General features: G+C 41.4%; 1 protein-coding gene across 1 annotated transcript in view; it reads right to left on the bottom strand.

The window, feature by feature from the left end:
* Window positions 1–385: 385 nt before the first annotated feature.
* sema3ab (sema domain, immunoglobulin domain (Ig), short basic domain, secreted, (semaphorin) 3Ab) overlaps window positions 386–25,959 on the bottom strand; it is a 38,857-nt gene continuing 13,283 nt past the window's right edge. Inside the window, exons 2-18 of the mRNA XM_085779374.1 lie at window positions 22,218–22,595; window positions 14,839–14,999; window positions 14,363–14,425; window positions 11,761–11,880; window positions 10,736–10,826; window positions 9,873–9,992; window positions 8,946–9,088; window positions 7,276–7,390; window positions 7,084–7,153; window positions 6,836–6,980; window positions 6,486–6,705; window positions 6,279–6,370; window positions 6,123–6,164; window positions 5,542–5,699; window positions 3,926–3,993; window positions 2,559–2,704; window positions 386–2,348 (exon numbers count right to left, since the gene is read on the bottom strand). Coding sequence (XP_085635500.1) covers window positions 1,806–2,348; window positions 2,559–2,704; window positions 3,926–3,993; window positions 5,542–5,699; window positions 6,123–6,164; window positions 6,279–6,370; window positions 6,486–6,705; window positions 6,836–6,980; window positions 7,084–7,153; window positions 7,276–7,390; window positions 8,946–9,088; window positions 9,873–9,992; window positions 10,736–10,826; window positions 11,761–11,880; window positions 14,363–14,425; window positions 14,839–14,999; window positions 22,218–22,341 — 2,421 coding nt within the window. The 5' untranslated portion in view covers window positions 22,342–22,595 and the 3' untranslated portion in view covers window positions 386–1,805. The remainder of the gene's footprint in view (window positions 2,349–2,558; window positions 2,705–3,925; window positions 3,994–5,541; window positions 5,700–6,122; window positions 6,165–6,278; window positions 6,371–6,485; window positions 6,706–6,835; window positions 6,981–7,083; window positions 7,154–7,275; window positions 7,391–8,945; window positions 9,089–9,872; window positions 9,993–10,735; window positions 10,827–11,760; window positions 11,881–14,362; window positions 14,426–14,838; window positions 15,000–22,217; window positions 22,596–25,959) is intronic.

Raw genomic sequence — 25,959 nt, 5'->3', positions numbered from 1 at the left:
CATTGTTGTTAACTGGTCTGTGGACATTGTCTAGTCCACAGTAAGATCCGGTTTAGTTCTTGTTTATATCTTTTGTGAATACCTACCTCAGGAATTATCAGTTATACAGTTAAGAGTCCTAACAGAAATAGTATGTACATCTTTGAAATAGCTAACATTGTGTACTGCATTAGCAAACAACAGAATAACGGTGACAACATCAGACTAGTATATCATTGCTATAGCAAAACAGGAACACTACAATAGTATTCACATGCACTAATACACAGTGTCATACTTGTCAAACATAGACAATAGTATTTATATTTACATAATGTTCACAGCTACATTCCAGGTTTGTGTTTGTGTGTGTACAGTATGTGTGTGTATTGTGATTGTTATATCCATGTTACATGCAGTGAAATGAAGTTGTCACACTGCGTAGCCTGTGAAGAATATGGACATGAGGCATAAATGTGGAAGAAAAATACAGTACTGTATGGAGACTGGCTTATTGCTCAGTGCATTTGAAATGTAATGCATGTAATATTGACCAATATTGATAAATAACTTCCAGTCTTACTACAGTATTTGTGATAATACAGTTTTTTTTAAGAGATTGGTCCTGTAAATCAAATCAATCAAATCAAATGATAACATGTAAGAAAAGAAAAAGCCTGCACATTGAAAAAAATATTTTCACAATGTACATTATTGCAGATCAATAAATACACATGTAGTGGAAACAAAGTGTATACAAAGCATAATTAAATCAACGTGGAAGAACTCAGTGTGACATTTTGTGCACTGAGATAATGCAGCTGGCAGACATTCCCATAAATTGACAGTCAACAACTGTCAAATTAACGACTGTTGACACTGGAAGGAATCTGATGATTAAAAAAAACGAAAAAAGAAAGATAAACATGACTGAATAATAAAACCTGTTCTTGTATGGGAAGCTTATCGAGGGTGTAGAAACGCAGACTAGTAGAAAATCTCCCTGTTCACGACTTTTTCTTAAATAAATTTCTATCTGGGGAAACAACATAAAAGCAACATGACAACTGCGAGCCATTCCCTTTAGTTTGAGGAGACGTCACTGAACACAGTATTTACACATTGTAGCTACATAATTGTATTTGCAGACAAATGGTGTTGCTCCCAGTTTCTTGCAGTGCCCGGGCATTTTTCTCTCATGTGATAATACCAAAACATGACTAAATATCCCATGTTGTGCTTCCAATGAGCTTCACTGCTTGCGATTCCACTGAACATCCATTTACACTCCTTTTTAATACAATCCCACCTCTTAGTCTTTTATATTTGTGTAGTAGAAAATTAATTATAAGGACTTTTTTTTAGGTATCTATTTAGTTTCACATCAACAAAGACACCTAACTAGCATGCCATGAGACAATGCCATTGACACAGTCATCTCAACATGGAGTCAGTCATAGCTATAGGGTGGATATATGCATCCAGTTCTTGTGCTGGTTGACACTGTCCCTCTGCTGTGCTCAGGTCACAGAGGCCAGCTGAGATAATATGCTCCAGTGCTCTGGCGTGATACAACATCCTGTTTCCTGCAGTCTTCTGTAGCGGCATACTGTAAACATGGCTGCCCACGCACAGAAACACACCAGCAAGCGGATCAGGGAAGTATTACCTTTTTTTTTTTCCAGTTTAACTTTTCTATCCAGTCTTTGTGGAAGAAGTCTGTATCTCAGTATGAAGAAGAAAACTGGGTGAGTTAATCAGGGTTACAGAATGAGAACTGGGTGTGGTTTCAGGTTTGGATGTTATTAAAAGTTCATGTTTATACGTCAGACACTGCGGGGGGCTCTCTCCAGTTCATGGGTCCTGCGGTTGCGTCCCTTCTGCCTCTCTTGCAGGTGTTTCCACTTGGCTGCCAGCCCTTGAGCGTGCATGTGGGTGTGAGGGATCACCACAACCTTCTGCTGCTGCTGCTGGTGCTGCTGATGTATTTGTACCTGCTGCAGGTGGGCTTTCTGCCTCCTGTGCTTTCGCTCTCTTTTCCAAACCTGCTCACAGAACTCGTCCATGGTGTTGAGAGTTGGGTGATTCACCAGAGACAGGAAGTCTCTGTACCACAGCTTTTGATTTGGACTTTCTCGAGGTGAAGAAAGGTCCTGGGTTGGGGCCCCGGCTGCGGCTGCGGCCTCTTCATCCCGGTGCAGCAGATCCTCCAGACGCTCAGTGTCGATGACCTCTAAGGTCACCTTCAGAAGTGTCTGCATGAAGCCGTGCTCCACAGCCTGACACAGGTAGAAGCCCGAGTCCTTCTTGTTAAGCGTGCGAATCAGCAAGCCCTGGTCCGTCCGGATGAAACGATCATCTGATTTGATCTATAAAGTCAGACAATTTGTTTCAAGATTTCAAAATGATTACACAAAGTGTATCTCACTTGAGTCAACCGTGCAATTAAATATTAATAAAATATTAACACTGAAATATCTAAAACAATAAATCTATCTAATCTGCCTGGATAGATAGATTGTATCTACAGTTTTCAACCTAGAGTAAAGAAGAACGGTATGTGTTAAGCTAGCACCAACCTCCTGTTTACGGTCGTCAGTGGAGCGCTGGTACTGCCAATATGTCAGAGCTCTTTGAGACTTGGGACTACACTCAAGGAAAGTGCTGCTGTTCTCCACACCGTACACAGTTTTATCCAGGAGAGTCGTCTGCCCGCTTAGCTCATCTGGATAAAATGAAGAGAAAATAAGAAAATTAAGTCACACAAGTTTGTTAAAGCAAATATTTTCTATTATTTCTTGCTGATATTACTGGTTGTTCTGCAATTTATTTTAATTGCAATGACAGAAAACAGCTTTCTACAGCAAGCCGTAGAGGGGATTTGTGTGTTTTTTGTTTTGGTATAAAAACTCTGTTTTTCTGCTTTTCTCTAGCTGAAAAGTTTGAAACTCTGTTCTGCAAGTACTCTCAGACTTAACAATGACTGCATTTTACATTATTTTGTCACATTATCCTGTCTCTTTTCTCCTTGCACTCAATCATGTGCTGAATATGCACATCCCACCACAGTGGCAGTCACTGGAGGAAACTGGCTCCAAATAAAATCTGGGTTTTATTCAGTCAAGTATGTGCAATTTTTTCAGCTGGGGACTTTCTGCATCGTACAGTTGGGTTTCTATGACAGATCTCCCCTTTTATTCGCTGGTAAACTCAACAATTCACTTTCCACTGAATATATTGTTAACTTATCAACATTTTTAAAATCTTTGGTCATTTTCTTTAAGAAGTAAGTCTGTGATTTTAGACCAAAGTATTAAACAGTATATTTGGTGTGTGTCTGAACTGTTCCACCTCAGCGCTGAATAGATTTTGATAACAGTTTTTGTCTTGCTTTCTTTTCCAGTTAAATGAAAGAAATGTATAATTAAGCAAGCAAGTCCTGTTTTTGGACTGAGCCCATAAATGGGGCAGTTGAGTGGAGGGCTTGGCGACACAGAGGAGGCTTGAAGGAATCCTGACCATTTTAATTATAAGTTTCACAACTCTAATCTTCACCACCAGAAACACATAAAAAGCACAGACACAACACCACACGCACTCAGCTGGATTCTCGCCTCCTTTGATTGACTCAGGAAAGGCCAGCAGCTGCTTTGAGACCGTTTCTGTTCAAAGTACAACTAAATCCTCAAAACAAAAGCTTCTTTGGTCATGCAGTTGGAAAATTGATTTTCTGGGTTTATTATCTGCTTCAATATATTATCTAGAAATTTCTACATCATTTAGGAAAAAATGTATGTATATTATTAGACAGAATTATATCTACAGAGCAACTACAGAGTTATAATGTCTATATGCATTACCTCGATTATGATCAAATTCTGAAGAATAATTTAATTCCCAATTAAATATCCATTGACATATCCAAAATATATATTATTTTATATACCGTGGTGCTGCAGATCTGAGCACTGTGTGAGTGGGTCCCCATTCCTGATATCCTGTCTCCTAGTTCTCCTGCAGAAACACAAATATACACACCTTGATGAGTCAGCACAAGCACCAACCTCTTTGTTTGTGTTCAAGAGAAAATGTTCATACTGAGATAATATGTGTGTGCATGAAGATGTTTATCTGAATGTGACTGAGATGTGCAGCAGTAGTGGAGGCCAACACAAATATATAAACTAAAGTACCAGATTTAATTATAGGGTGTGTACAACAGAAGAATTCAAACCTAATCAATCACTCCAGCCTGTCATCTCTCTCTGAGTTGCAGATGCAACGAAGATTTAGGAGTTTCACATCCAGTGTCAAGAGAAACTCTGGGATATTTTCTATAAACAATAATTGTAGAAACTATGGAGACACCAAAGCAAACTGATAACTTCACACTCTCTGCTTCCCATTGTTCTAAGCTGGTCTTCCTTATTTTTGAATGTAAGACTCTGGAGTCCAGCTAACAGCGAGAATAGGATGCTGTGCAGCAAAGCATTCAAATCAATAAGCCCCATGGAGCTATGAGTGGGAGGCTGCACACACAAGTACACACACATGAACACATACAGATCAGTCCACTAATACAACCACACAACCACTGAACCTCTAACACCTACCTCACCCCTGGTTCACCCAGACAGCCTGCAGACATTGCTGACATGGGTTCTCATTTACAGTAAACACATGAGGCAGGTTATATTTCTAGCTTTCTGGTAGAAATATGACCTCGTACCTTTAGGGTTTTTTGGCAAAATATACAACGCCTGCACTATAAGTGTGCCCTCGCTCCAGCCTGAAGCCGTAGTCTGACTGCACATGTCCTTAATCTGAACATGAAAACCCATCTATATAATCTTAGTTTACTTAACTTAGTTTAACTTTACTTAAGTGAAGAAAAGTCTATATAAAGAGGGCCTTACCATACGTATATAGCGCATATCCTATGTTACTGTGATACTTAAAATTTGTTTCATTTCAACAGAGTTAACATACATCAACTTCAGAGAACACATCAGATGTGTTAAAAGAGCTATTTGTTTTGATATTGATACAAATCCATCTTCTGCTTTTTAAGCTGTTTACTTGCCAGATCTGAGAGCTTCAGCCGTCATTTACAAGAGAAGATATTATACTACCCCCATGGGCAGTGGTAATTCTACAAGGCAGACTGGACACTACAGTAACTTGGTATCAAAACATAATGAGAAGGGCCTACAGTAACATGCAAGTATTAATAGAAGTGAAGAAGACGTTATGGAAGTAGAAGCACTAGCTTTTGTTGAGTAAAGGAATGTAGTCTGATGCTGACCTCATAATTCTTCCTCTAAACTGGCAAGTGCTGGTAGTACTGGTATGCTGTCAATGCTAACATTGGCTATGTCGCAAAAACTTATAAATAGCTGATGCTGCTGGATGCAACATATTATGGGTAGAAAAACTTAATAGCAGATTATCAGAGCTTATAAAAGCTGGATATTTGCTGTGTAGAGAGTATTAAACCACTTGTAAATCACAATAGCAAGATAGTAACATTACAATCACAATGGTGCAGTATGTATTCAGTACCTTTTGGCCATGGGGAAGTATCTGGAGCACTCGGTACCATCCCATGCACAGTATGGATCCCTCGCCAGGCAGCACTCAGCACAGGCCTTCCCATAAACCTCACACCGGTGCAAAGGCATCTGGGACACACCGATGTCTGAGCCCAGGTACAGTTGTTGCTGTGCAGGTAGAAGAGAAAAAGACTGATATAAGTGTTGGATATTTTATGTCTTATAGGAGCTACAATTTAGGTTTTAAGTGTTGCTGTGTTTGGCTTGGTTTAAGTTCAACAAAAATACAAGCCAAGAATGTGGACAGGCCATCAAGCTACAGGTGCTCAGAAACCTCCTACCTGTCAATTAGCTGACTCATTATGTTTCTCCCTGTCATTTAAGTTGATGAGCGAATTGTTGTGCAGAGAAACCTAAATGAGATCTTTGTGTGATAACAAGTTCATCTCCAAGTGTTTAAAATGTGCACACAATCATGTCTTTGTTCTGTCTTTCAGCCCCGCAGCAAGGTGTGTCGCTTATGAGGAAAAACTCCTGCTCTAAGAGACAGGTTTTTCACACACATGAATGACCACTTCTGGCATTTTATACCTGTTTTGTTGAAAGTTCCATGGCTGTGATGGCTGTTGGCTCCTGACAAAAATAAAGACAACAGTAGAAAAAAAAGATCAGATAACACTAAGTGATCATGGAGTCATCCTGAAACCCAGCACCACATTTAATACATGTAATGTAAGAACAACTTACTCTAAAGACAGTCATTTCTTCCAACAGGACTTCCTCCAGGTCATGCCAGGAGCCTCTGGGAATGGATACCACCTTCAGAATCGTCCCCATGTCTAGCAGCACACAATGGAAGCACGTTATCCTGATATATTGATATCTACAATGAGTACTGTATGTTCATCTACAAAAAAATGTATTAGTTTACAGCACATGTGCAAATTTGTATACCTGTGCCTATGAACATTACATCATACTGTCCATCTTCTGCTTCTACTTTATCCACCACTATCTGAGTGAACTGGTAGTCCACATCTGTTTTGACTATGATTGGTCGATTGTTAATGGGGTAGACAGGGTTGAACATGGCTGGGTGGCTTCTGGCAAAGGTCACAACTTCATCAGGAAGGTCCTTAGTTGTATCAAATCCTCCAAATGTCTTGCTTGGACACTGTGGAGAAAGATAATTGTTACGCTGTAGGACATAAACAAGAATTAGCGTTATGACCCCGCCCCCGCCCCCCCCCCCCTCCCAAGTGCATCCTACACCATCAGTCCAATTAAGAGTGTACTGTACTCACTGTGCCAGGTCGTGGGTAGGGAACACGTCCTTGGAAAGGCACCCACTGATAGTTGGGTCCATCTCTGTGAGCATAAGGACCCAGAAACACTCTCCTGATGTCCGTCATGCTGTACATACACACAGCCGAACCTTTGAAGATGTTGCTAATGGGCAGAAAGAGTGATGCAGGTAAGAAAAAGTTTGGTCGATGTTGAAAACACAGGCCATCAGGGATTATCGTCAGAATTGTTTAGATGCCAGCCACACCTGGAAGTGGTGAAGACTGCATAGACCATGGGGCTCTTGGGATCCTTTGTGCTCATGAGAAAAACATCCTCTGAAAAAAGAAAAAGAAAACACCATACATTACAGACATATTCTCCACTGAAAAGATAACATTTCATCTTCAGGAGATAATGTGTGAAACACGTTTTAAGGTGCTGGAGCAATCTCACTCACGTAGCTCATCAAAGTGGGTGTCGATTCCATTACTGCCGGGCACAGAACAAACAAGTCGAGCTTTCAGGAAGGTGGTCCACTTATTTACCAGACTTCTGTGACCTCCCAAATCATTCTGTTAGACACATCGCAAGCAGAAGGTCAGCAGGTAAGTTTAATTATTCTGCAATTCCAGAAATATTGTTTTCAGTTTCAGTTTCAGAGACCACCCTCCATTCCCTTACAGAAAATCACTTTAATTTTCAACAGGTTTCTAGCATGTACCAGTATTCCCTATTATTGCAATTTTGAACAGCTTGTTTCTATGCAAATGTATTGTTAAATGGGAAAATGCATTAGCTATATAATGTTAAAGAGAGACTTGCATTGCCCAATTTTGTATGCTACTGCAGAGATGAGAGTCTATGGCTCATTAGCCTCTGAGTGAGGTGAAATACTGCTGGTTGGATGTAGAGCATGAGAATTGCAAACCCTCTGCCACTGATGCTGCCATTTCCCCCCTCTTACACCTTTTTAAAGCATACAGACACAATCACTCGTCAAAACAGATAGGGAAAAAAAGTAAGATAGCTCTTCGTATACTGGCTGCTATCTCTGTACTGACTGAGGAGAAGCTGGAGTCGTAAGGGAGCAAATAAATGTTGTAATTTACATAAAGACAGACCTTTTTATATTGATTCAAGCACTTTGGAAACATGTGAACTATCTTTGTTTTCTGTACTTTATTTTCACTAAATGCATTTGAAACTCACACATCTGACACACTTGCAGCTCACTGTAATAGTACGAAGTATACACTCTATAACATTAGATGAAGAGTGTTTTTTTTATGTTGAGACAAAATAAAGTAAAGTATGTTCCACTATATGTTTGTACTTTATGTATCTGTGTGTTTCACAGTACAGTGTTTGTTTTCCAGAACAGTGAAGACAAGCACAGAAGCACAAAGCAGCTCATAAAAACCTATCCCATGGGTGTTGATTTATGACGGCAAATTAGAATGTGTCCAAATAGGCATAGGCCCAAATTAATACTGAATCTTACATAATGGATGGCTTGTCTTGTGATGAGGACAGCAGATTCCTGACATTCTGGGTAATCAGGCTATTACGAAGGAGGCACGAAATGCAGCTAAACGGGAGGCTGAGGCTCAATGACTGATCTGCAGTCAGCTTGGTGGATTTCTGCTCAATGAATGAGGAGGGGATTTGGACGGGGAAAGCTGATACAAGGCCAGTGATTTAACAACCATCCCCTGGAGCTGGAGGGTGTCACACACCCGATCACTGCCAAGGCCTGGCATTAGGATAACAGTGCTGCCACTGACGGCGTCTTTTCCTCTCAGTTTCTGGTGACATTTAACATTTCTCTCAGGTTTCCATCTTCAGGGGCGATTGCGCCATGCACAACAAAGCCCCCTTCTCTCCAGGCTAAAAATAATCACAGATAACAGCACCTGAAAGCTGCCATGATGAAAGCCACTCAGACACCCGTCAAGTGTTTTTCCAGATACAGAAGCTATTTCACATAATGTCAGCATGAGTGTGTGTGTGTGTGTGTGTGTGTGTGTGTGTGTGTGCGTGTGCGTCTCATTGTCTCTCTTCTTTTGTGTGTGTTCCTTTGTGAGAGTCAGCTCGTGTGACGGTGACTGTTAATGTGCGTATGCGTACTTTGCAGAGCTGTCCAATACGAGCATGTGTGGCCTTCCCAGCATGCTCGCCATCCATGGCATTCTCTCTGAAGAACAGGTAGATTTTATCGTCTTCTGGATTGTCACTCTCTGGAATCTGATGAATGCTCACAAACCTGGGATCTGTGACACACAGAGACACATACAGAGACAGATGAACTCAAGATGGCAAGCAATTAAGTAAAGGCCACTTGCCTGGTGCCAAATTGTCAAACCAAGCCGCGTAAACACAACAAAGTGCTCTCAGTTTTATTTTAAATCGCGACCTGCAAACATCCACCTGACAGTTTTTAGTATATGGTCTTATCAACACAGGGATGTTTTATTGAAATCTAAACTCCACTGGCAGCCAAAACAAGTGAAGTGTGATGTTTGCACTTTGTCAGAGAATAAGCTGCAATATTTTTTGAGCAATCTGCAGATGAGCTACAGTTCTTGGCTGAGGCAACAGGGTAATGGATTGCAATAAAGTAGGTGAAAGGACTTAAAGCTGCGGATTCAATTCATAGTCTATTGGATATTAAATTTGTTTTTCATTATTAACCAAAAACGGAGACAAGTGTCATCTACATAAAAAGTTACTTTGCAACTTCTAATAAAATGTCTAATGGTAAAATACAGATAGAAAATAAAATTACTTTATTTCTTGTTTTTTCTCTTATGCTCTTACAAGATAAATAAGACATGGCAAACTTTTCTGTTTGATAAGCAGTTCAAACCAAACAGTCAACCATGAGCAGATGCAGGGAAGCCAGCCCTCTGTCTTAAGGATCTCAGTGATGATCCATGATTAAGCGTTTGCAAATCTGAGCTCGCGTCCAGCAAAAACAAAAAAAGAAATGTTTTTTTGAAGCTATTCATAGATATGATCAAATATATAATCAGTAATTATTCTTTTCTCTCTCACCATTCAGCCACCGGGAGTCATGTTGCTCTGTCCTGATTGGGTGATGCTTGCCAAGAGTGCGAAAAATGGCAAAGTCTCGCCCCATGAAGTCGGCTGATGTTCCAGCGTACAATTCCTTGTCTGAGGGCACAGGGAATAAATTGTGTTAGCATCGTAACACTGTATGAGAAAACAGTGTGTCGTGACTTTTCCTTGGTGATGCAGGTGCAAAAGTCTGGGGAATTGTTCAGGGGCTTAGCAGTACAGGTAGACTCAGAGTCCTGAGAGAACACAGACAGTGATGGACGTGATGAACATCAGGAGTGTGAAATTGAGATTAGCACAGTGGGAAGGGCTCGAGGGGGATGCGAGGGAAGCATGAACGGCTGGAGGGACAGATGAGGAGGGACAGGACAGAGGTGTGAGACAGGGGGAGTACATAATAATGCTGGTGAGAGGGGACAAAGAAAGGGGAGAGAAGATGAGGAGTGATGGGCTGGAAAATGGCCATCTGCTGGCTTTAACAGTGTGATATAACACAATATGACTGGTGATGATTGGGGGTAGAGAGGAAAACATGCTCACACAGTCCTGCTTTATCTGGAGATAATTGAGAATTCAGTGTGAAAAAACTCAGTTAAGAGTCATCTGCCATGCACACCCAGCACTTAAAAGAGGTAAATCCAGATTGAAATAGTTTACAGTGCTGTCAATGAGGGGTGTGTAGATACAAAACTACAGAGCAGACCCACTTGTAATGAATGACAGGAATACTCTGTTCTGTCATTCACATATATTTTACATCCTATATCTGCTGAAATGAAAGAGCAAAGCAGAGGGTGTTTTCAGGAGCTGCACCACTGTGTATCCGGTTTTAAACTCACCAATTAGCATGGAGGCTGTGAGCAACTTGGGATCATAGGGGCTCTTCCCCCGGCCGTTTTCTATGTGAGGCTCCAGTCTGAACACACTGTCCTGAATGTAAAGAGACAGAAAGGCTCAGGAGTTGTAGTGTACTGTCAAATGCATGGGATTTGCATTATTTTCTGGCACAGGGAATTAAATCGCTCATGGAAAAAAATGCGTAGGTGCTTCAGTGTAATTGTGGGAAACCGATTTTGCTGTCAGCACTTCAAGACATTTAGGTTGGGGTAAAATTGCAATATTTAAAGAAAATCATTACATCGGATCATATTTAAAATTTTGATCTAAGCCATAATGTAGCTAAAAAAGGTGCTGCCATTAAATGACAAATAGCTCTTTTAACACACAGGTTAAAAAAAGACAAACAGTTATTTTAATCAGCGGTGTATTTCAAAACATGAGGAGAAATCTGAGAGAATTTGTGGGACTAATGCAGGTGTTTAAAATCATCTGTGTTTCCTCACTGCACATACCGTAACAGTAGAAGAGTTGAGTATAAAAACAATAAATCTCATCACTCACTTATGACTTGGTGACCTCGTCCCTCAGAGGAAACCCATCAGATGAATGACATTTTAAGCTTCTGATCTATATACAGTAAATGGCTTTTCTCAGAGATATTTCCTGCCTCTAATTGTCTGTTTAGGTGTCTAATGAATAGGAAACACGCATTTATAAGTCTGACTCTGTGACATTTGAAGGAGAGGAGAGCAATTTCCTTCTCTCATACTCAAATGAACACACATACACATACAGTACAGCAGTTCCATATTAGAGTGATGAATTGGAAATCCTGCAGACTGTGAAACCCTGTGTTTAATTTTCCACCTCATTTTGCTAAATGAAACCATTTTTAAGTACTTAGCAAATCATTTATTGGGAAGAGAGCTCACACTCGACTAGACATGGTCCTTTACAACTTTAAACGCTTAAACTTTGCTGTGATAAGCCTCCTCAGCAAGCGGATGCAGTAGTGGAAACGTACCTCTAGTTTCCTGCCCACCTCCAGGTAAGAACATACAGGGTGGAAGGCTCCTGTCCCACACACATAGAGATGGGTCTGGTTGAACGGCTGCAACACCTTGATGAAATTCGAGCACTCCCTCTGATGAAGCAGAGACAGAGACGCATCAGGATGAGTAATTGAGGCTTGATGCAAAAATCATTTTAAAACCACATCTTTATTTTATTATTTTTATTTTTATTTTTACAATATTTTCTGATGATGGGTATTAGTGCCCTCGTTATCCACAAGCTTGTTGCCATAGCACCCAGGACATCTGAGTCATTAAAAACATGGTGAAACAGCTGGATAAATAAACAGGTCAGACTTCTCTAAGCACACAAGTTGCACAGGAAAATCCATTACTTAAATAAAATGACCTGTAATGATAACAGCAAGCAAAGCTCACTGTAATCTAATGTAACTCATCTGAAAATGGCCAACAGACTGAGCTGAGTAATAATTCTGGATATAATATGATGACCAGACTGGGCATTATCCTTCATGACTCTGGATTTTTTTTTTCACATCATCTATGTCCAGTTCTCCAGTATTCATCTCAACCATGACACATAAATGTTTTTGAACTCAGTGACATTTTGCCCCTTCTGGCTTCATAAGCTGTGTGATTTCCCCACAGAATTAATGTAAAACATGAACAGAAGGAAAACAAAAGAGCTGGTCAACAAAGCTAGGCCATGATAAAATAATGTTGCATATGTAGATTTCTCGTGTGTGTGTGTGTGTGTGTGTGTGTGTGTGTGTGTGTGTGTGTGTGTGTGTGTGTGTGTGCACACACAACAGGCATGTGTCATATGCATTGCTCAGTACCATATGGCTTATTTCCCCATGCTCTGGCAGCACGTGCCTGAGCAAACCTGGCTTTATATGTAAAACTGAAGATGTCATCACATGCTCATGACAGGAGAAAAAAATGCAGGAAAAAAAAAGAATAGCACCACAAATTATGCATGACTAAGTTCATCTGGCTTTACTAGGTCATCGGCAGACAGCAGCCTCTCTTTGTGTAAGCCTCTGTTGTCATTTAATCAGCTGTCTTTACTAGGGTTTACATGTGAGTAATGAACATGACTGCAGGCAACAGCACAAAGCTGTGAATATCTACATATTCTATGATTTAGCACATCTAAAATACTGAACCTATATTTCTTTTTATTTCTTGTGAGGAAATACAGGCAGCAGCAGCAGCAGCTTTCCTCTTTCTTGTGGGTGTACGTGGGTGTCACACCTCTCGCACTAATCTATCTCTTTCTTTCCTCTCTGCTTCCTCTCCACAAGTGTCTGCTTAGGCTACATCAGGAGCATCAGCGGATTCACCCTCCATCTCTCTCCACCTCCCTTTAATTCTCACTTTTCTCTGACTCCATAACAGAAAGACCACCCCTCAAGGCACCTTATTCATCCATGCCACAATGTTTACAGAAAACACACAAAGGACTTCACGGCGCTTCAAATCAGCCACACAGAAGGGTAGAAGGGCAGGAGAGCTTGCCCTGTTCTGGCCAATGTGAACTGATGCATAAACAGCATCGCCACAATTTTACATTCCAGTCTTTTGCCCGAGGCCATGTTGAAGATAGAATTCATAACACATCTCGCAGAGAGAAGAGACAACCTCTCAGCGTGTTTACACAGAGTTTCACCACACCACACAAGCTGCACTAAAAACTGCACTCGGCCAGATTCAGGGAGATGTGATGCTTGGCTTGTCATGCGAGGGTTGACTAAGGTGAGGGAGCTGAGAAATCCCTGGATCTCAGCGTCACCACAAAGATGATTGGGAACTTCAGCTCATCAAATTTAATAAAACATTTCCATCCAAAGTAAACAGACTGTGATGCCTATGTGTTTGTGATTTGTTCTCAGGTACGGTGTAGGGTTCCTGATAAATTACTGTTCTTCAACCTGCTGTTCAAGTTTTAACTTTATCAGTTCAATAAAGACTGAAGTCCTAACACAAGGGCAGGCCACAATACTATAACCTCACTGGGTGACTGTCAGAACACACACTCTTGATGTTTGTGAGCACAAAGGAAGAACATGGAAAAATTACAGTCTAATAACATGGGAACACTAATGCCTGTGATCCCTGAATATATGACAGTGGTTATTATTCATGCTGCACCGTTATACCAGTAGGTCTGGCAGAAAGCACAGTGATTTCCCAGGCTTCACTCTATTAAATGAGAGTGCCCAGAGGCTTGATGAGTGATTAAGGTCACATGATGGTCTCAATCTTGGCTCTGAGATTATGATCAGACCTATGGTTAGCTATGTGTGTTGTCCATATAGCAGATTGTCAACAAACGAGTATAAAACAAGCTGAAAGATTAAACCAAATCTTATATTGCCTGCGATTAAAATGCCATATATACGGAGCACATATCCAGTGTAATCCCAGTGCAACTGCAAGAGAAAAATGAATGTGAGATTTACTTTGAGGCCCGCAGAGTTGTATGTTTTTCATAATACGAGAGAACAAAGACATTTTCAAAAACATCTGTGGGAGTGGAGGGGCAAAATGCTAACACCCACTTGCAAGATGGATGGTTTGAGCTCTTACCGAGAGATCTTTCCCTGCCCACTTGCATTCATCTCTCCTGGTGGGAGAAGCTGGCCAAGGGATCTGCGAACACAAACACAGTTCACGTACATGTTAGACAAGAATCACCTGCCTGAGTCGATACAGCTACGACTTGTGTGCATGCATGTGTAGATATGGGGGTTGAAGGGGTCACAATGCGATTTGTTATCCACTTTGTTTCAGTTTACTCCATTATTCATCCAGGTGCGCAGTGAGCAGCTAACATGCCTGGCACAGCGTGTGATCGTGTGCGACAGCCCAGGTCTGAAATATTCATGAGGCACTTTTCTGTAGAAACAGAAAAGAGAGTCCAGAGATACCTGAGCCCCTGAATGGCATTCTGGATGCAGATGCATCCTCCAGGCGAGTATTTAGTCGGCCAGAAATGCAAACAGACTTCACGAATGGTTTAAACCACCAGACAGACCGACTGGAAGTCAAAATTTGCTTTTTACCTGTGCATAGTCTTTGCTGATATTGATGAGGTTAAAAGAGAAGATGTGGTCCTTGGCTCCCACAACAAGTCTTCCTTTCTCTTCATCCAACAGGAAGGTGTGGTAAGCCGAACTGTTGGCCAGACCTTCGAACGTCACAAGGTTGTTAGACTCCAGCATTTCTGCAGAGCAAAATGGAAAGAAAAGTGGCGATCAGCATAATATGATAATCACTTCATGAAAATCACAGTAACAGTGGGTACTATGAAAACTCAAGAAAACCCATCCATCCAATCCAATTCAGGCTGATTTATTTCAGTTGTTGTATGCAGTTTCCAGGCTCTGTCTGAAAGATATAGCCTTTACTTTCAACAGCCATTTACAATTCATGTGACCACCAGTTCACCTCTACATTCACTGGTCGGTCTGCTCCACTGTAATGTACCACATTGCCCCTGTTGCCCCTTTACACTGTGGTTTTTATATTTGCCCTCCCCTCCTTCCTCACCCTCCTCCATTTTTCATGTTTGTTTTTTTGGTTGTTTTTTTTTTTGCATAAATGTTGTTGCTTCCAGTCTCTTTACAAATTGTCTCCAGGGCTGGACATTGTACAGCTTGGCCGAGCAAGGCAACTGACAGATTCTCTTCACTTTCTGCCAAATTGCCAAATTGGACTGGGCAGGTAATGCCAGCCCTGGCAGCCAGTGATCAAACTGTCTACATGGGGAAGTGACCTTGACCAGAGCAGCCAAGCAGAACTTGGTACACTCACAGCGGAAAACTGGGAGGACTATATAATATCACATTACCCTGCTAATATTTCATAATCCAAACTGCAGGATTACTTGAAACCACATCAGCTATTAGGGCGGGTTACTATGGGCTACAGCTCACGTTTTGCAGTGTAATGCAACGGTCTGCCAAGTCTGGCAAAGAAGTGACATTTGCTTTCACAGCCGAAAGCCGAACTTGTCACCAACAGACATTGAAGATCTCATTACCGTAACGACCTCTAAAGGTGGCATTATGACTACGGCATTATAACACCTTTTGTGTAACATGCAGACACACACATACACACACATTCACGTCCTTCTCACATTTTGTTCTCACCCGCAAAGCCTAACCACACTATGACCCCCTCCCACTGACCACCCACACAAAAGGGTGGAGAGTTATGGACCAAAGGGGAACTGGTTACTTTGGTGCTCTCTTTCTCTCTCCTATTCTTTCTCCGAGAGTAAATAACAAAAATACCCATGAATGTTTTAACAGGGAAAATGCCCCCTCTCTGAAGTGTGTCAGAACCCAAGAGAGTGAGAAGACAAGCTAAAGCAAAGCTGGTACAAAAGAATAGAAAATTGGAGAGGAGTGGGCATCATGCTGACAGCTTTTACTCATTCATAAACTGTCATTTTAATGACAATTTCCCAGTTTAAACATGGGTCAAGAAAGTTGTTTGTCAAAACTGTGGCAGCTGTAATCTGATAGTGTTAAAAAAACACATCTCTATACAGTCATCTGACTGAGATCCAGCCAAAAGAAAATTGCAAAACAGTAGAACTGACACGAGTATATAAAATTATATAAAACTTTGACTCTAAATCATCTAAACCAAATCAATATTTCTTTCATGGGCCATTTCAAATCAATAGGCTTTTGAGAGTTGAGGTTACAGATTAACCCTTTATCTACACTGTAACAATAATTATTAACAGGATAGGAAAAACAGAAACAGCGACAAGTTGGTTTGTTAAAAAAGAAGTAGCTGAGGGGATACAGCTGTGGGAACAAACCTCTCGGGCCTGGTTACAAACTACCTTGTCTTCATTTTTCACTTACACAAGTACATGTATGCACATGTTTGCCTCATTCAAATGTACACACACATGCACACTACTGTACAGTTGACACCCTGTCTTTATTGTTATTGTCTTGGCGATTTAGATGGTTTCCTGTGCCCCAGCAGTAATGGGGAGAGATTTAGACAGTCTGCAAAATATAAACTCACGTCGCTGTGTGATCTAGCCCTCAGGCCCCCTGACTCCCTCACTCCAAAGCCTTCCGAGAACTTGACATCTAAACCTGGCTTAATAAGTCCACGAGGATTTGAAAGTATTCTTGAAGTCGTAAAGAACAGATCTAGTCTGTAGCCACTCAAGATGCTCAGTGGGACAGTTTCCAAACCAAAATGTCGGCTCATGGTTAATGGTTTTACCCATGAATACCACACAGGATTTCAATTATGATTCAAGATTTACAAAAAGCTAGTAGATAAATTAACATGAAATATAGGCAATTTTATTTAATTGGGGGGATTACTGGGCTCCTTGTAACACAACCACTGCCTTAAGAATGGAAAGAAGCTCAAGGTCATAAAAAAGTTGCAGTGAAAGTTTTGCTCAGCCCAGTCCAAAGCTGCGTCCCAGATTTATGTTCTTCCTTTGTAGCCATGGTGATCAATCATTAGTAGATTCACAGCAAGCCCTTCGATGACAGCACAGTATCACCTGCCTGCTACCTCTGACCCTTTTTCACCTGCACCACGACTGTGTTTGTGTGTGGGTGAGAAAGTCAGAGAGACAGAGGGAGAGAGAGAAAGAGAGAGAAACAATCTTCCACATGTCTTTTTTTTAATTTTTTTTTTTACTTTTTCTCCATAAACAAGAAAATGTCTTTAGTTTCACAGCTTATTAGGGATAGTGATATTGGATATCATGCACCATAACATAATAATGAATATAATGCACAGTCACTGGAAAAGCTAGTAGGAAATCTCCGTACTGGTCCTAAAAATAAACCACCAACAACATAAACAACGTGTTTGTGTAATTTGAATAATCTGTGTCTAAAGGAAATGAGTCATTTTGGGCAGAATAATGTTTGTTTTCTTAACCGCAGAGTGTCAAGGAGCTGTAGGGAAACTGCACAGACATGATGACTGCACCTCACTTCTTCTCAAACCACAGCCCTGAGTGAGAGAATGGAGAACAGCATCACCACATCCACCCGCCCACCGTACACATACACAAATGTCCCCAGTTTATGAAAAAATTTCTATGGGAGTAGTGTCCATGGCAACAGACCATTCAACAGAGACTACAGCTAAGTTATTAAAAGCTAATCACCCAGAGACAGAGACTCTGTGGGTATTGTGTGTGAATATGAGTGCCTGTGCGCATGCGTGAATTTATGGAGCATGTTGTGATGTGTGTTATTGGAAAGAAAGTGAATGTTTCCAAGCCACGCCAGAGGTGGTGGCCTATACATGTCTGAACGGGTGTCCCCTCTGGTTAACTATTACATATGTATGTGTGTGTGTGCTTGCATGAAGCACTGATCTGCAACTTCAAAAGAAGAAACCCCCCAAAACCCTGTAAAAACAGTTTTGCTATACAGCAGGCTCCATGAAACAATTTCATTTTGTCTGAATTTGGAGTCCAGACAGACAGACAGACAGGTGGATGGCCAAATGCGTGGCCTGTAACAGGTGTCAGCTGCTGTCCTGTCCTGTTTTACTAATTTTCTTTCTTCCCCTTCAATTGTTGAGGTGAACCTGTCAAGACCCTTGCAAATGTCACTTTCTACCAGCTGTGTTGTTTTTTTTTGCCTACATTTTTTCTTTTCCCACTGCTCTCCACATCCTTTGCACACTTCCCTAATTGTTGTAATAAAAACTATTATACCATTGTTCTTCCTTTGATTTTGAAAACCTATTGTCCCACTCTCTGTTTTTCATCTTTCATGTTCTGTTACAATGAATTTGTGAGCAAGAGACAGAGGCAGCAGTACAGCGAGAGATGGGAGAGAAAGAGGAGAGAGAGAAGAAGAGAGAAGGAGAGAGAGAGAGAGAGAGAGAGAGAAGGGGGCAGATGGAATGGATGCAAAGAATCAACAGTCCCTTGTGAGACTGATAAAAATAAACTCTTTTACCCTACATTCTCTCCGTCTTTCTCTTTCTCAACTGGAGGGCACAGAGAGTGTTATCTAAGTGCTTCCTAAGGAAAAGCAGAAACACATCTTGACAATAACCTATGTGTTCCCATACAGTGTACATGGGAACACTGGTGTCTGGTTCAGTAGCTTGACTGACATTCATCGTTCACTTTGCTGAGTGTATGATTGCACACTGACAACGCAACGACGCAATGTATCACTTCACCACTCAAAGTGTGTACAGTCAGTGAAACAAAATACCGCAAAGCTTTGATAGTCACTAAATTTGTCCAGTGTTGAGCTGAAATGCAGGAGAAAAGATCCTCTCTTATGGTTTCTGCAAATTTGTCTGGTGATCACTGCATGTCTCTACAGTAAATGAAAGGATATTCATGAAATTGTTTATTTATTTATCATTTCATTTGCATCTGAAACTGAACTTTGTTGCATTTTACACCAGTTTGCTTTGGCATGCATTATGCATAATGTGGCAACAGCTCTTATTGACGTTCTAATACTGATTTCAGGCTCTTACATATATGACACTATGTGTGTTTAGCCTTTAACAGTGATTACCTTAGCAGACATACTGAACTAAGTCAATTTCTTCTTCACAATATCTTTACTACTCTTACAGATGATGATAAATTCAAATGATTGCAGAATACAGCTGGAGGAGAGCAGACATTTTGGAACCTGAGAAAGCTTGCGAGCATCCAGCTCTGTGAGTGTATAGGATACTTTCCCATGGCCATTCAGAGTTTATACTGTACACACCCCTAGAAATCCAACTCCGCTCTGAAGATTCTTAACGTGCTTCTGGATTATAGAGCCTTTCAGAGAACTTCTCCGTTCTCCAACTCTGATTAAAAGTCATTTCACACCACGCTGAAAACAAAAAACAAAAAACAGCTGTATGTGTGAATTTAGTGAACTGAAAAACTAAGAGGTTCTACTGGAGTTTCATTTTTCAATTGTTTTTTCTGTATTCGGGAGTGAGAATTTTGTTCTGCTGCTGTGAATGTCTTTGCCTGAGTGTGCGTGTGTGTGTGTGGACGTGAATATGCACTTGTGTGCAAGCCCTTGGCTCAGCTCAGGAAAGGGGTGGACAGGTCAAAAAGAAGGAGTACTTTTGGCAGTACACCCATGTCCTATAAAACTAAAGTACCCTCTCTTTCCTTCCCTAGACAGTAAACAACATGTGATGCACTTCTTGTGGCCCATAAACCTGCAAACCATATGGATCTCTGTTTACTCCCCAGAGGATCCATTTACCCCGAGGGTGCGAATCGATCTTGTATCAATTTATGTCACAGCAGAACATATGTGAAACAACTGCACTCCTATTGCTGCAGTGCACTGTAAATCCGTAGGCCCTCCGACTACCTCATCATCACCCAGTCACTTGGTTGTTGATACAGTTGGACCTTAGCTCATGTTTAGGTAGCCATGGGGTACCATTGTTATCCTTCCCCCTACTCCACTGCCCTTCTGCCCCTCGACCCCCACTTTCAAAGATCTGTTGGAATCTCCTGGGGTTTAGCGGGGCGGTTGGTGTTGTGCGTGTGTGTGGTGGTGCTGGTGGTTTTCCAGGGAAGTTGGTATGTGTGCTTCAGAGAGCCGTAGAGGAACTCATACTGTGGAGAAGCAAGCTGCTGCTCAGATTCACGCTTTCGAGATAAATCCTTCCCCGCTGTGTTCGTATAAGTCAAGTCTTCAGTAGAGTTAAAAACATCTGCATGTCTGCACCCCCAAAGACACATTACTTTGGACACACACACAGATTTCCCCAGTATTTCTAGTGACCTGTAGGGGTCAGAGTTCCCTCACCTCACAGTCACATGTGTCACCGATCAGACGTCGCTTCTCCAGGATTGCACAGCTTCTCAGAGTATCAAGACAGTATTCTGTGATTTACAAGAGTGGCTCATCTGATTTCCTCTTCTACATGAGCAAATATGAGTCAGCTTCACCTTTCACAGGGGTAATAAATAATTTATACGATGATATAAATGATTCATAACGCAATAATCCCATGTCACCTACCTAATGGGACCTACAGTGGATAACGATGGATGAAATTCCACAGCAATATATGAATAATATTGTTTCCACCACTCTGCTGGCATGAAAATTATACCTGCTCACTATCCTCTGGCAAGAACTCCTGAGCCAGGGATGGTGCCAAATATTTTATACAACCAGCCAAAATGTGAATGAGGTCTAATGGAAAGTACTGAATGTGGAGATGGCAGCGAAATAACAAAGCTGGCAAAGCTTCTACCTGAAGGCCTGGCTTGTAATAGAGATATCACTGAATGGGCGTGATTCACCAAACTGACAGCATGTGGTTTTAAATGACTGATATGCTCACAGGTATCATTAGCTATCTACAGATGGCCATGTATATAGTGTGTGCGTGTGTGTGTGTGTGTGTGTGTGTGTGCGTGTCTGAGTATGCGCATGCTTGTGTGTATAATTATGGATCTCCCAGTGCTGAGCGAGAAACATTTCTCTTTGGGAAAGCCATCTGCTGAAACAGACCTGCACCATTCATCCTGAGTATAATTACCATGCAGGGAAAAAGAACGGAGCGGAAAAATGACATCCAGGAAAAAAGAAAGGCAGAGAGGGATAAATGACACTAAACTGCCTGGGAGTCTTTGTCTGGCACCACTTTTCATTGCAAAACTGACAACAGTACTTGATCAAAACAGTGGCAGAGAGACAGGAAGAGAGAGTGCAATCAGTGACAAATTTCTGTAATAAACTGCCTGGTTACACCACAGAGATACATTAAACGGGATCACCTCTGATTTGGCAAGTGAAGCTTCTTCCCTAAATCCCACTGAACTGCTCACTTCTTGGCATAAAAGTAAATATAAGAATCCCTCTCATTAATTCCTACTCATTAGTCCCAGTTGATCATTTTACTGACCCAGTGCAGTACTATTCTTAAACACTGACATAAGCTTTCCACAAGAATAACACGTTTTTTGATTTTATCACCATTAGATTAAGTGTAATTGATAGTGATGGTCATAGATACTATTTTTGGAAGAGTTGTCTGCATGATCATGAGATGACAACTTGCTTTAAAGGTCTGCACATGACAGTTCTAATGTTCAAAAGTGGACCTCAACTGCCTGACTGAAATCACGTACGACGGATATGCAACCAGAGCTCACACTAGGTAAAAGTATAAAGCTCGAAAAGCCTTGAAAAGAATTCATACAACTCAATTTACTTTGTGTTATTTTTATAAGTAAGCAGCTATATAAGGGACATATAGGATCTAGCAGTTACTGTAACTTCAATCAGTTCATTAGCACAACATAGTATGTGGACTGCAGATTTAAATCTACAGGGTCGAGAGGCATAAGGTGCTATGATGTATCGGAGAAAACAGAGAAGAGTTTAATCGTTTTAAGTACAAAAGTGTAAAACAAATGCAAGAAACTCACCTTTATAGGAGAGTTTTAGTCGGGGGACGTTGTTCTTGTTCTTGGTCTCTTGGGCTCCGCTGCCGCCCGCCCTGAGCAGGATGATCCCAAAGAGCAGGACAGCGTTGCCCCAGAGAGAGCCCATGGTCTCGGGGCAAGAGAGGCCAGACAGGTCCTTTAAATACAAAACTCCAGTGCAGGCAGTTCGATCTGATCTCGTATAGTAGAAGAAATGCTGGAAACAGAAATGTTCCTGTTGTCCAGTGATTATGAATAAATGCTGCTGGGTCCGTCCAGAGTGGTGTTCACCAGGTCTCACCCACGGCCAGATCGAAAAACCCTTTCCTGTTCCAGAGGTCAAAAGCCAAAATTAGAGTCCAACTCCGCGGGTGACAGAACCTGCAAAGCAGAGTGGGGAGGGGGGTTATGGGTCAATGTCAGTGCCAGTGAGCCTCCCACACCAGTCCACAAGTCCAAGGTAAACTTAAGATAAACTAACCACAAATATGAGATACTCCTATGCTAAATGCAAGGAGGAGTGAGGGGGTCTGATTACATCTGCCATAGTTTTCTGTCCTGGCAACATGAAGCTCTGTCTGAGCAGCAATCCACGTTATCGCCGACTCTTAAACTAAAGGAAGGAAAAACAGGTCCAGTTTGTTTCAGCTGTTAATCCAGTCTGCTTGGTAAATAAAAATCTGCACATCTGACTCTCTCTCTCTCTCTTTCCTTTTTAAACTGTTTTTCTATCTGCCTCAATCTCTACTTGAAATTGGTCTGGACTAGTACGCAGCTCTGCCCTGTCCCCACAGCACAAGGCACACAGTGCAACTGAGAACAGCTGAGGCAGACAGCATAGTCAGAGAGAGAGAGAGAGAGAGAGGGAGAGGGAGAGAGAGAGAGAGGGGGGGAAGAGAGAGAAGGACTGAAAAGAAGAGAGTGCAGTGTAGGCGGGAGAGAGGGTGAGAGAGAGAGCATAGAAAGCATGAGAGAAAAGAAAACTGTGAAAGCAAAAGTAGTAGGAGAGGAAAGGTTAGGGCAAGGCAAGAGGTTAGAAAGAGTGTGAAAACGGGAAAAAACGGCGGAGCATGAAAGTGGAGCGCTCTGAGGAAACACAGTCTTACTGAGGATTCAGTTATTTCAGCTTTGTTTTATTGTGTAGATGATACATTATTATTATTAAAAGTATATGTTATTACTTTAATAAACACAAAATCGTATTTATCAGGGACAAAATCACAGAGAAAATATAGGAGGTTCCTAATTCTAACAAGATGAACAATCCATTTTGTTTCTGACCAAATATGACTTCATCTGTGTTTATCTTCCTCCTCGATAGTTGAATTGTTATCTTTTTATTTTTGAAGACCAGCTTTCTAATTCTTCTGCAAATGGTAGATGAGCTGACAGACAAATGAATTTCCCTTTGGCAATTAATAAAGTCATTCTTACTCCTATTTTTGAACTGAATCTATTCCATCCCATCCGAATCCTTCTAATTAAAAAAAGTATCATACCTAGGATGTTTATTTATAATCTCACTTCTCCAATGACTGTTATCTAATATTTAAGGAAGGATTATCAGCAATCCCATTACAAATGACAGTAGATTAACTTTCTCTCTACCGAGTGAAGAAGCCAGACCGAGAGGTTGCAAAGAAACGATACCAATCACATGCGGGTTGAGCAGCAGCATCTTACCTGAGTCTGATGGATTAGTGGCAAACCTGCCGTCACAGTGTTGTTGCTCATGGTTCATATAGACCTACAAGAACAACAGACGTATAGACATCTGGTCAGACCCATCTGACTGCTGATGGCGCCACCCAAGTTTTGACAATCTCATGGGTGAACAAAGAAGCTCCTAGAATAAAGTTGTTTTCAAGCTTAATTCAATTTTCAAGCTAAACAGTCTGTCAAAGTGTAACAAATGTCAATCTGGGGGAAAACAAGGAAGTTTTAGTACCAAGAGCAAAGAACTTCATTCCTAGAATGAAATACAATAAATTTACCAAATCTGAGCAGAAACAAGTGTAAAATCTTGATGATCAATAAATCAATCTTTTTGTGGTCAGAAGCTCTTGTTGGTTAAGACACCATCGATGTCACGCAGTGGTCAGAAAAACATTACAAGACCAGATTAACAATGTTTTAATAGCCATTTAAGCATAAAAACAGATTGACTGGGCATTTATTGGCCACTCAATCATAGTCTGAAGGGGAGTTCCCTATCTTTTGTCTTAAACCATCCCAAATGAGATGTCAATCTCGTTCTAAACAGCAGACCCTCAGTGAGCTGATTCCTTCTCGTGGTGAATGATAATGACTTTGGTGGCAATGGTGTGGTTAAGACCTCTAACTGGCTGTATCCATCTGGATAAAGAGCCATCAGACAGTGGGAGGAGAGCTGAACTAATCCTGTAGTGAGTGGATGGGCCTCACGGTTATGCTAATGTAAACTGGCGCTCGGAGGTTCCAGGGAGAACACTGGAGACTATGGGGAACAAGTGTCACGCCACAGTCTCTGCTTCCCAAACAGACTGGATTAGGGGCTGGAACAGACAGATCCTTTTCTTTGCTATGTGGGATTGGCAGTGTTGACGTACCAGTTCATTATTCCAAGAACCATGTAACACAATCTGCCATAACTAAGGCCAGACGAGTGATTGTTTGAGGTGAATTAGGAGTGAATGGCCCACTTGAGAATGTTACTCCACACTTCTTCTGACCATACTCCTTGCATGTTGATAACTGCAAAGTGTTTTCATGCATTTGATGCTCAAGTCTTAAGTGGATAACAGTTAACTACAGCTCCTTGTTCTACGTGTCACATCAACAATGACATCTAGGCTCGAAACTCAAGAACTGTCACTTGTGATTCTGTTTTATTCGTATCAAAAATGCATATGCAGACTTGAAAATTGGCTGTTAAATCCTCCTGCCCCTTCTTCAAAAAAAGACAGTGGCGACAATGTCCCAATTCCTGACACAGGGGGGTATTCAGAGCTTCCAACTCAAGAGTTCTCCACTGAGTCCTTTCAATTCAATTCACATCTCATCCTAACTCATCCATACACTTTCCCCAACCTTTTCTCTTGATCTTTTTCATTTAGCCTCTTTACAGACCCTTAAAATGTTTGTTACTTTTGAATGGCCTGGAGAGAAACTAGCTGTGTGCATGTAACCTTGCAAATTGAGAACTTTCTTAAGCTTTACAAGTCTTGTAAAATTGTTGACTCTGGTCCCACGTTCGCCCTTCACCTCTCGGCCAAACTACACTTTGAAAATATACTATGTAACATTGGTCCAATAAAAAATAGAGTGGCAAGTCATTGTTTATATATGGGGTTTTTTACAGAGCCCAAAGGGAGTTGTGTGTTTCAAGGTTTCAAGGAGAATGCCCCCCTTTGAAGCACCAATTCAACCTCATGGTCTAAACTCCTCTATTCACTAAAACAGAAGGGCTGAAGTACTCTGGCCATCTCAGAGTTCATCAACCCATATGTGCGAGTGCAGTCTGTGTGTGTGTGTGTGTGTGTGTGTGTGTGTGTGTGTGTGTGTGTGTGTGTGTGTGTGTGTGTGTGTGTGTGTGTGTGTGTATAAGAGGGTGGAGGGGGGGGTTCTTTAACTCTTGGAGAGCAGAGGTATGTTTGGAAGTGCAGTTGATGAGGGCTGTGGAGTAGGGACAGCAGTGGAGATCTGTCGATACCCACTGAGAGCTTGAGCCCCCCCACCACCATCTGATCACTTGGGCTTCCTTAAA

This window comes from Trachurus japonicus, chromosome 6, assembly GCF_045865225.1.
Source record: "Trachurus japonicus isolate A0001 chromosome 6, Traja_1.0".
Taxonomy (NCBI): Eukaryota; Metazoa; Chordata; class Actinopteri; order Carangiformes; family Carangidae; genus Trachurus; species Trachurus japonicus.
Note: the sequence above shows the minus strand (reverse complement) of the source record. Positions and strands in the feature narration are given on the sequence as shown.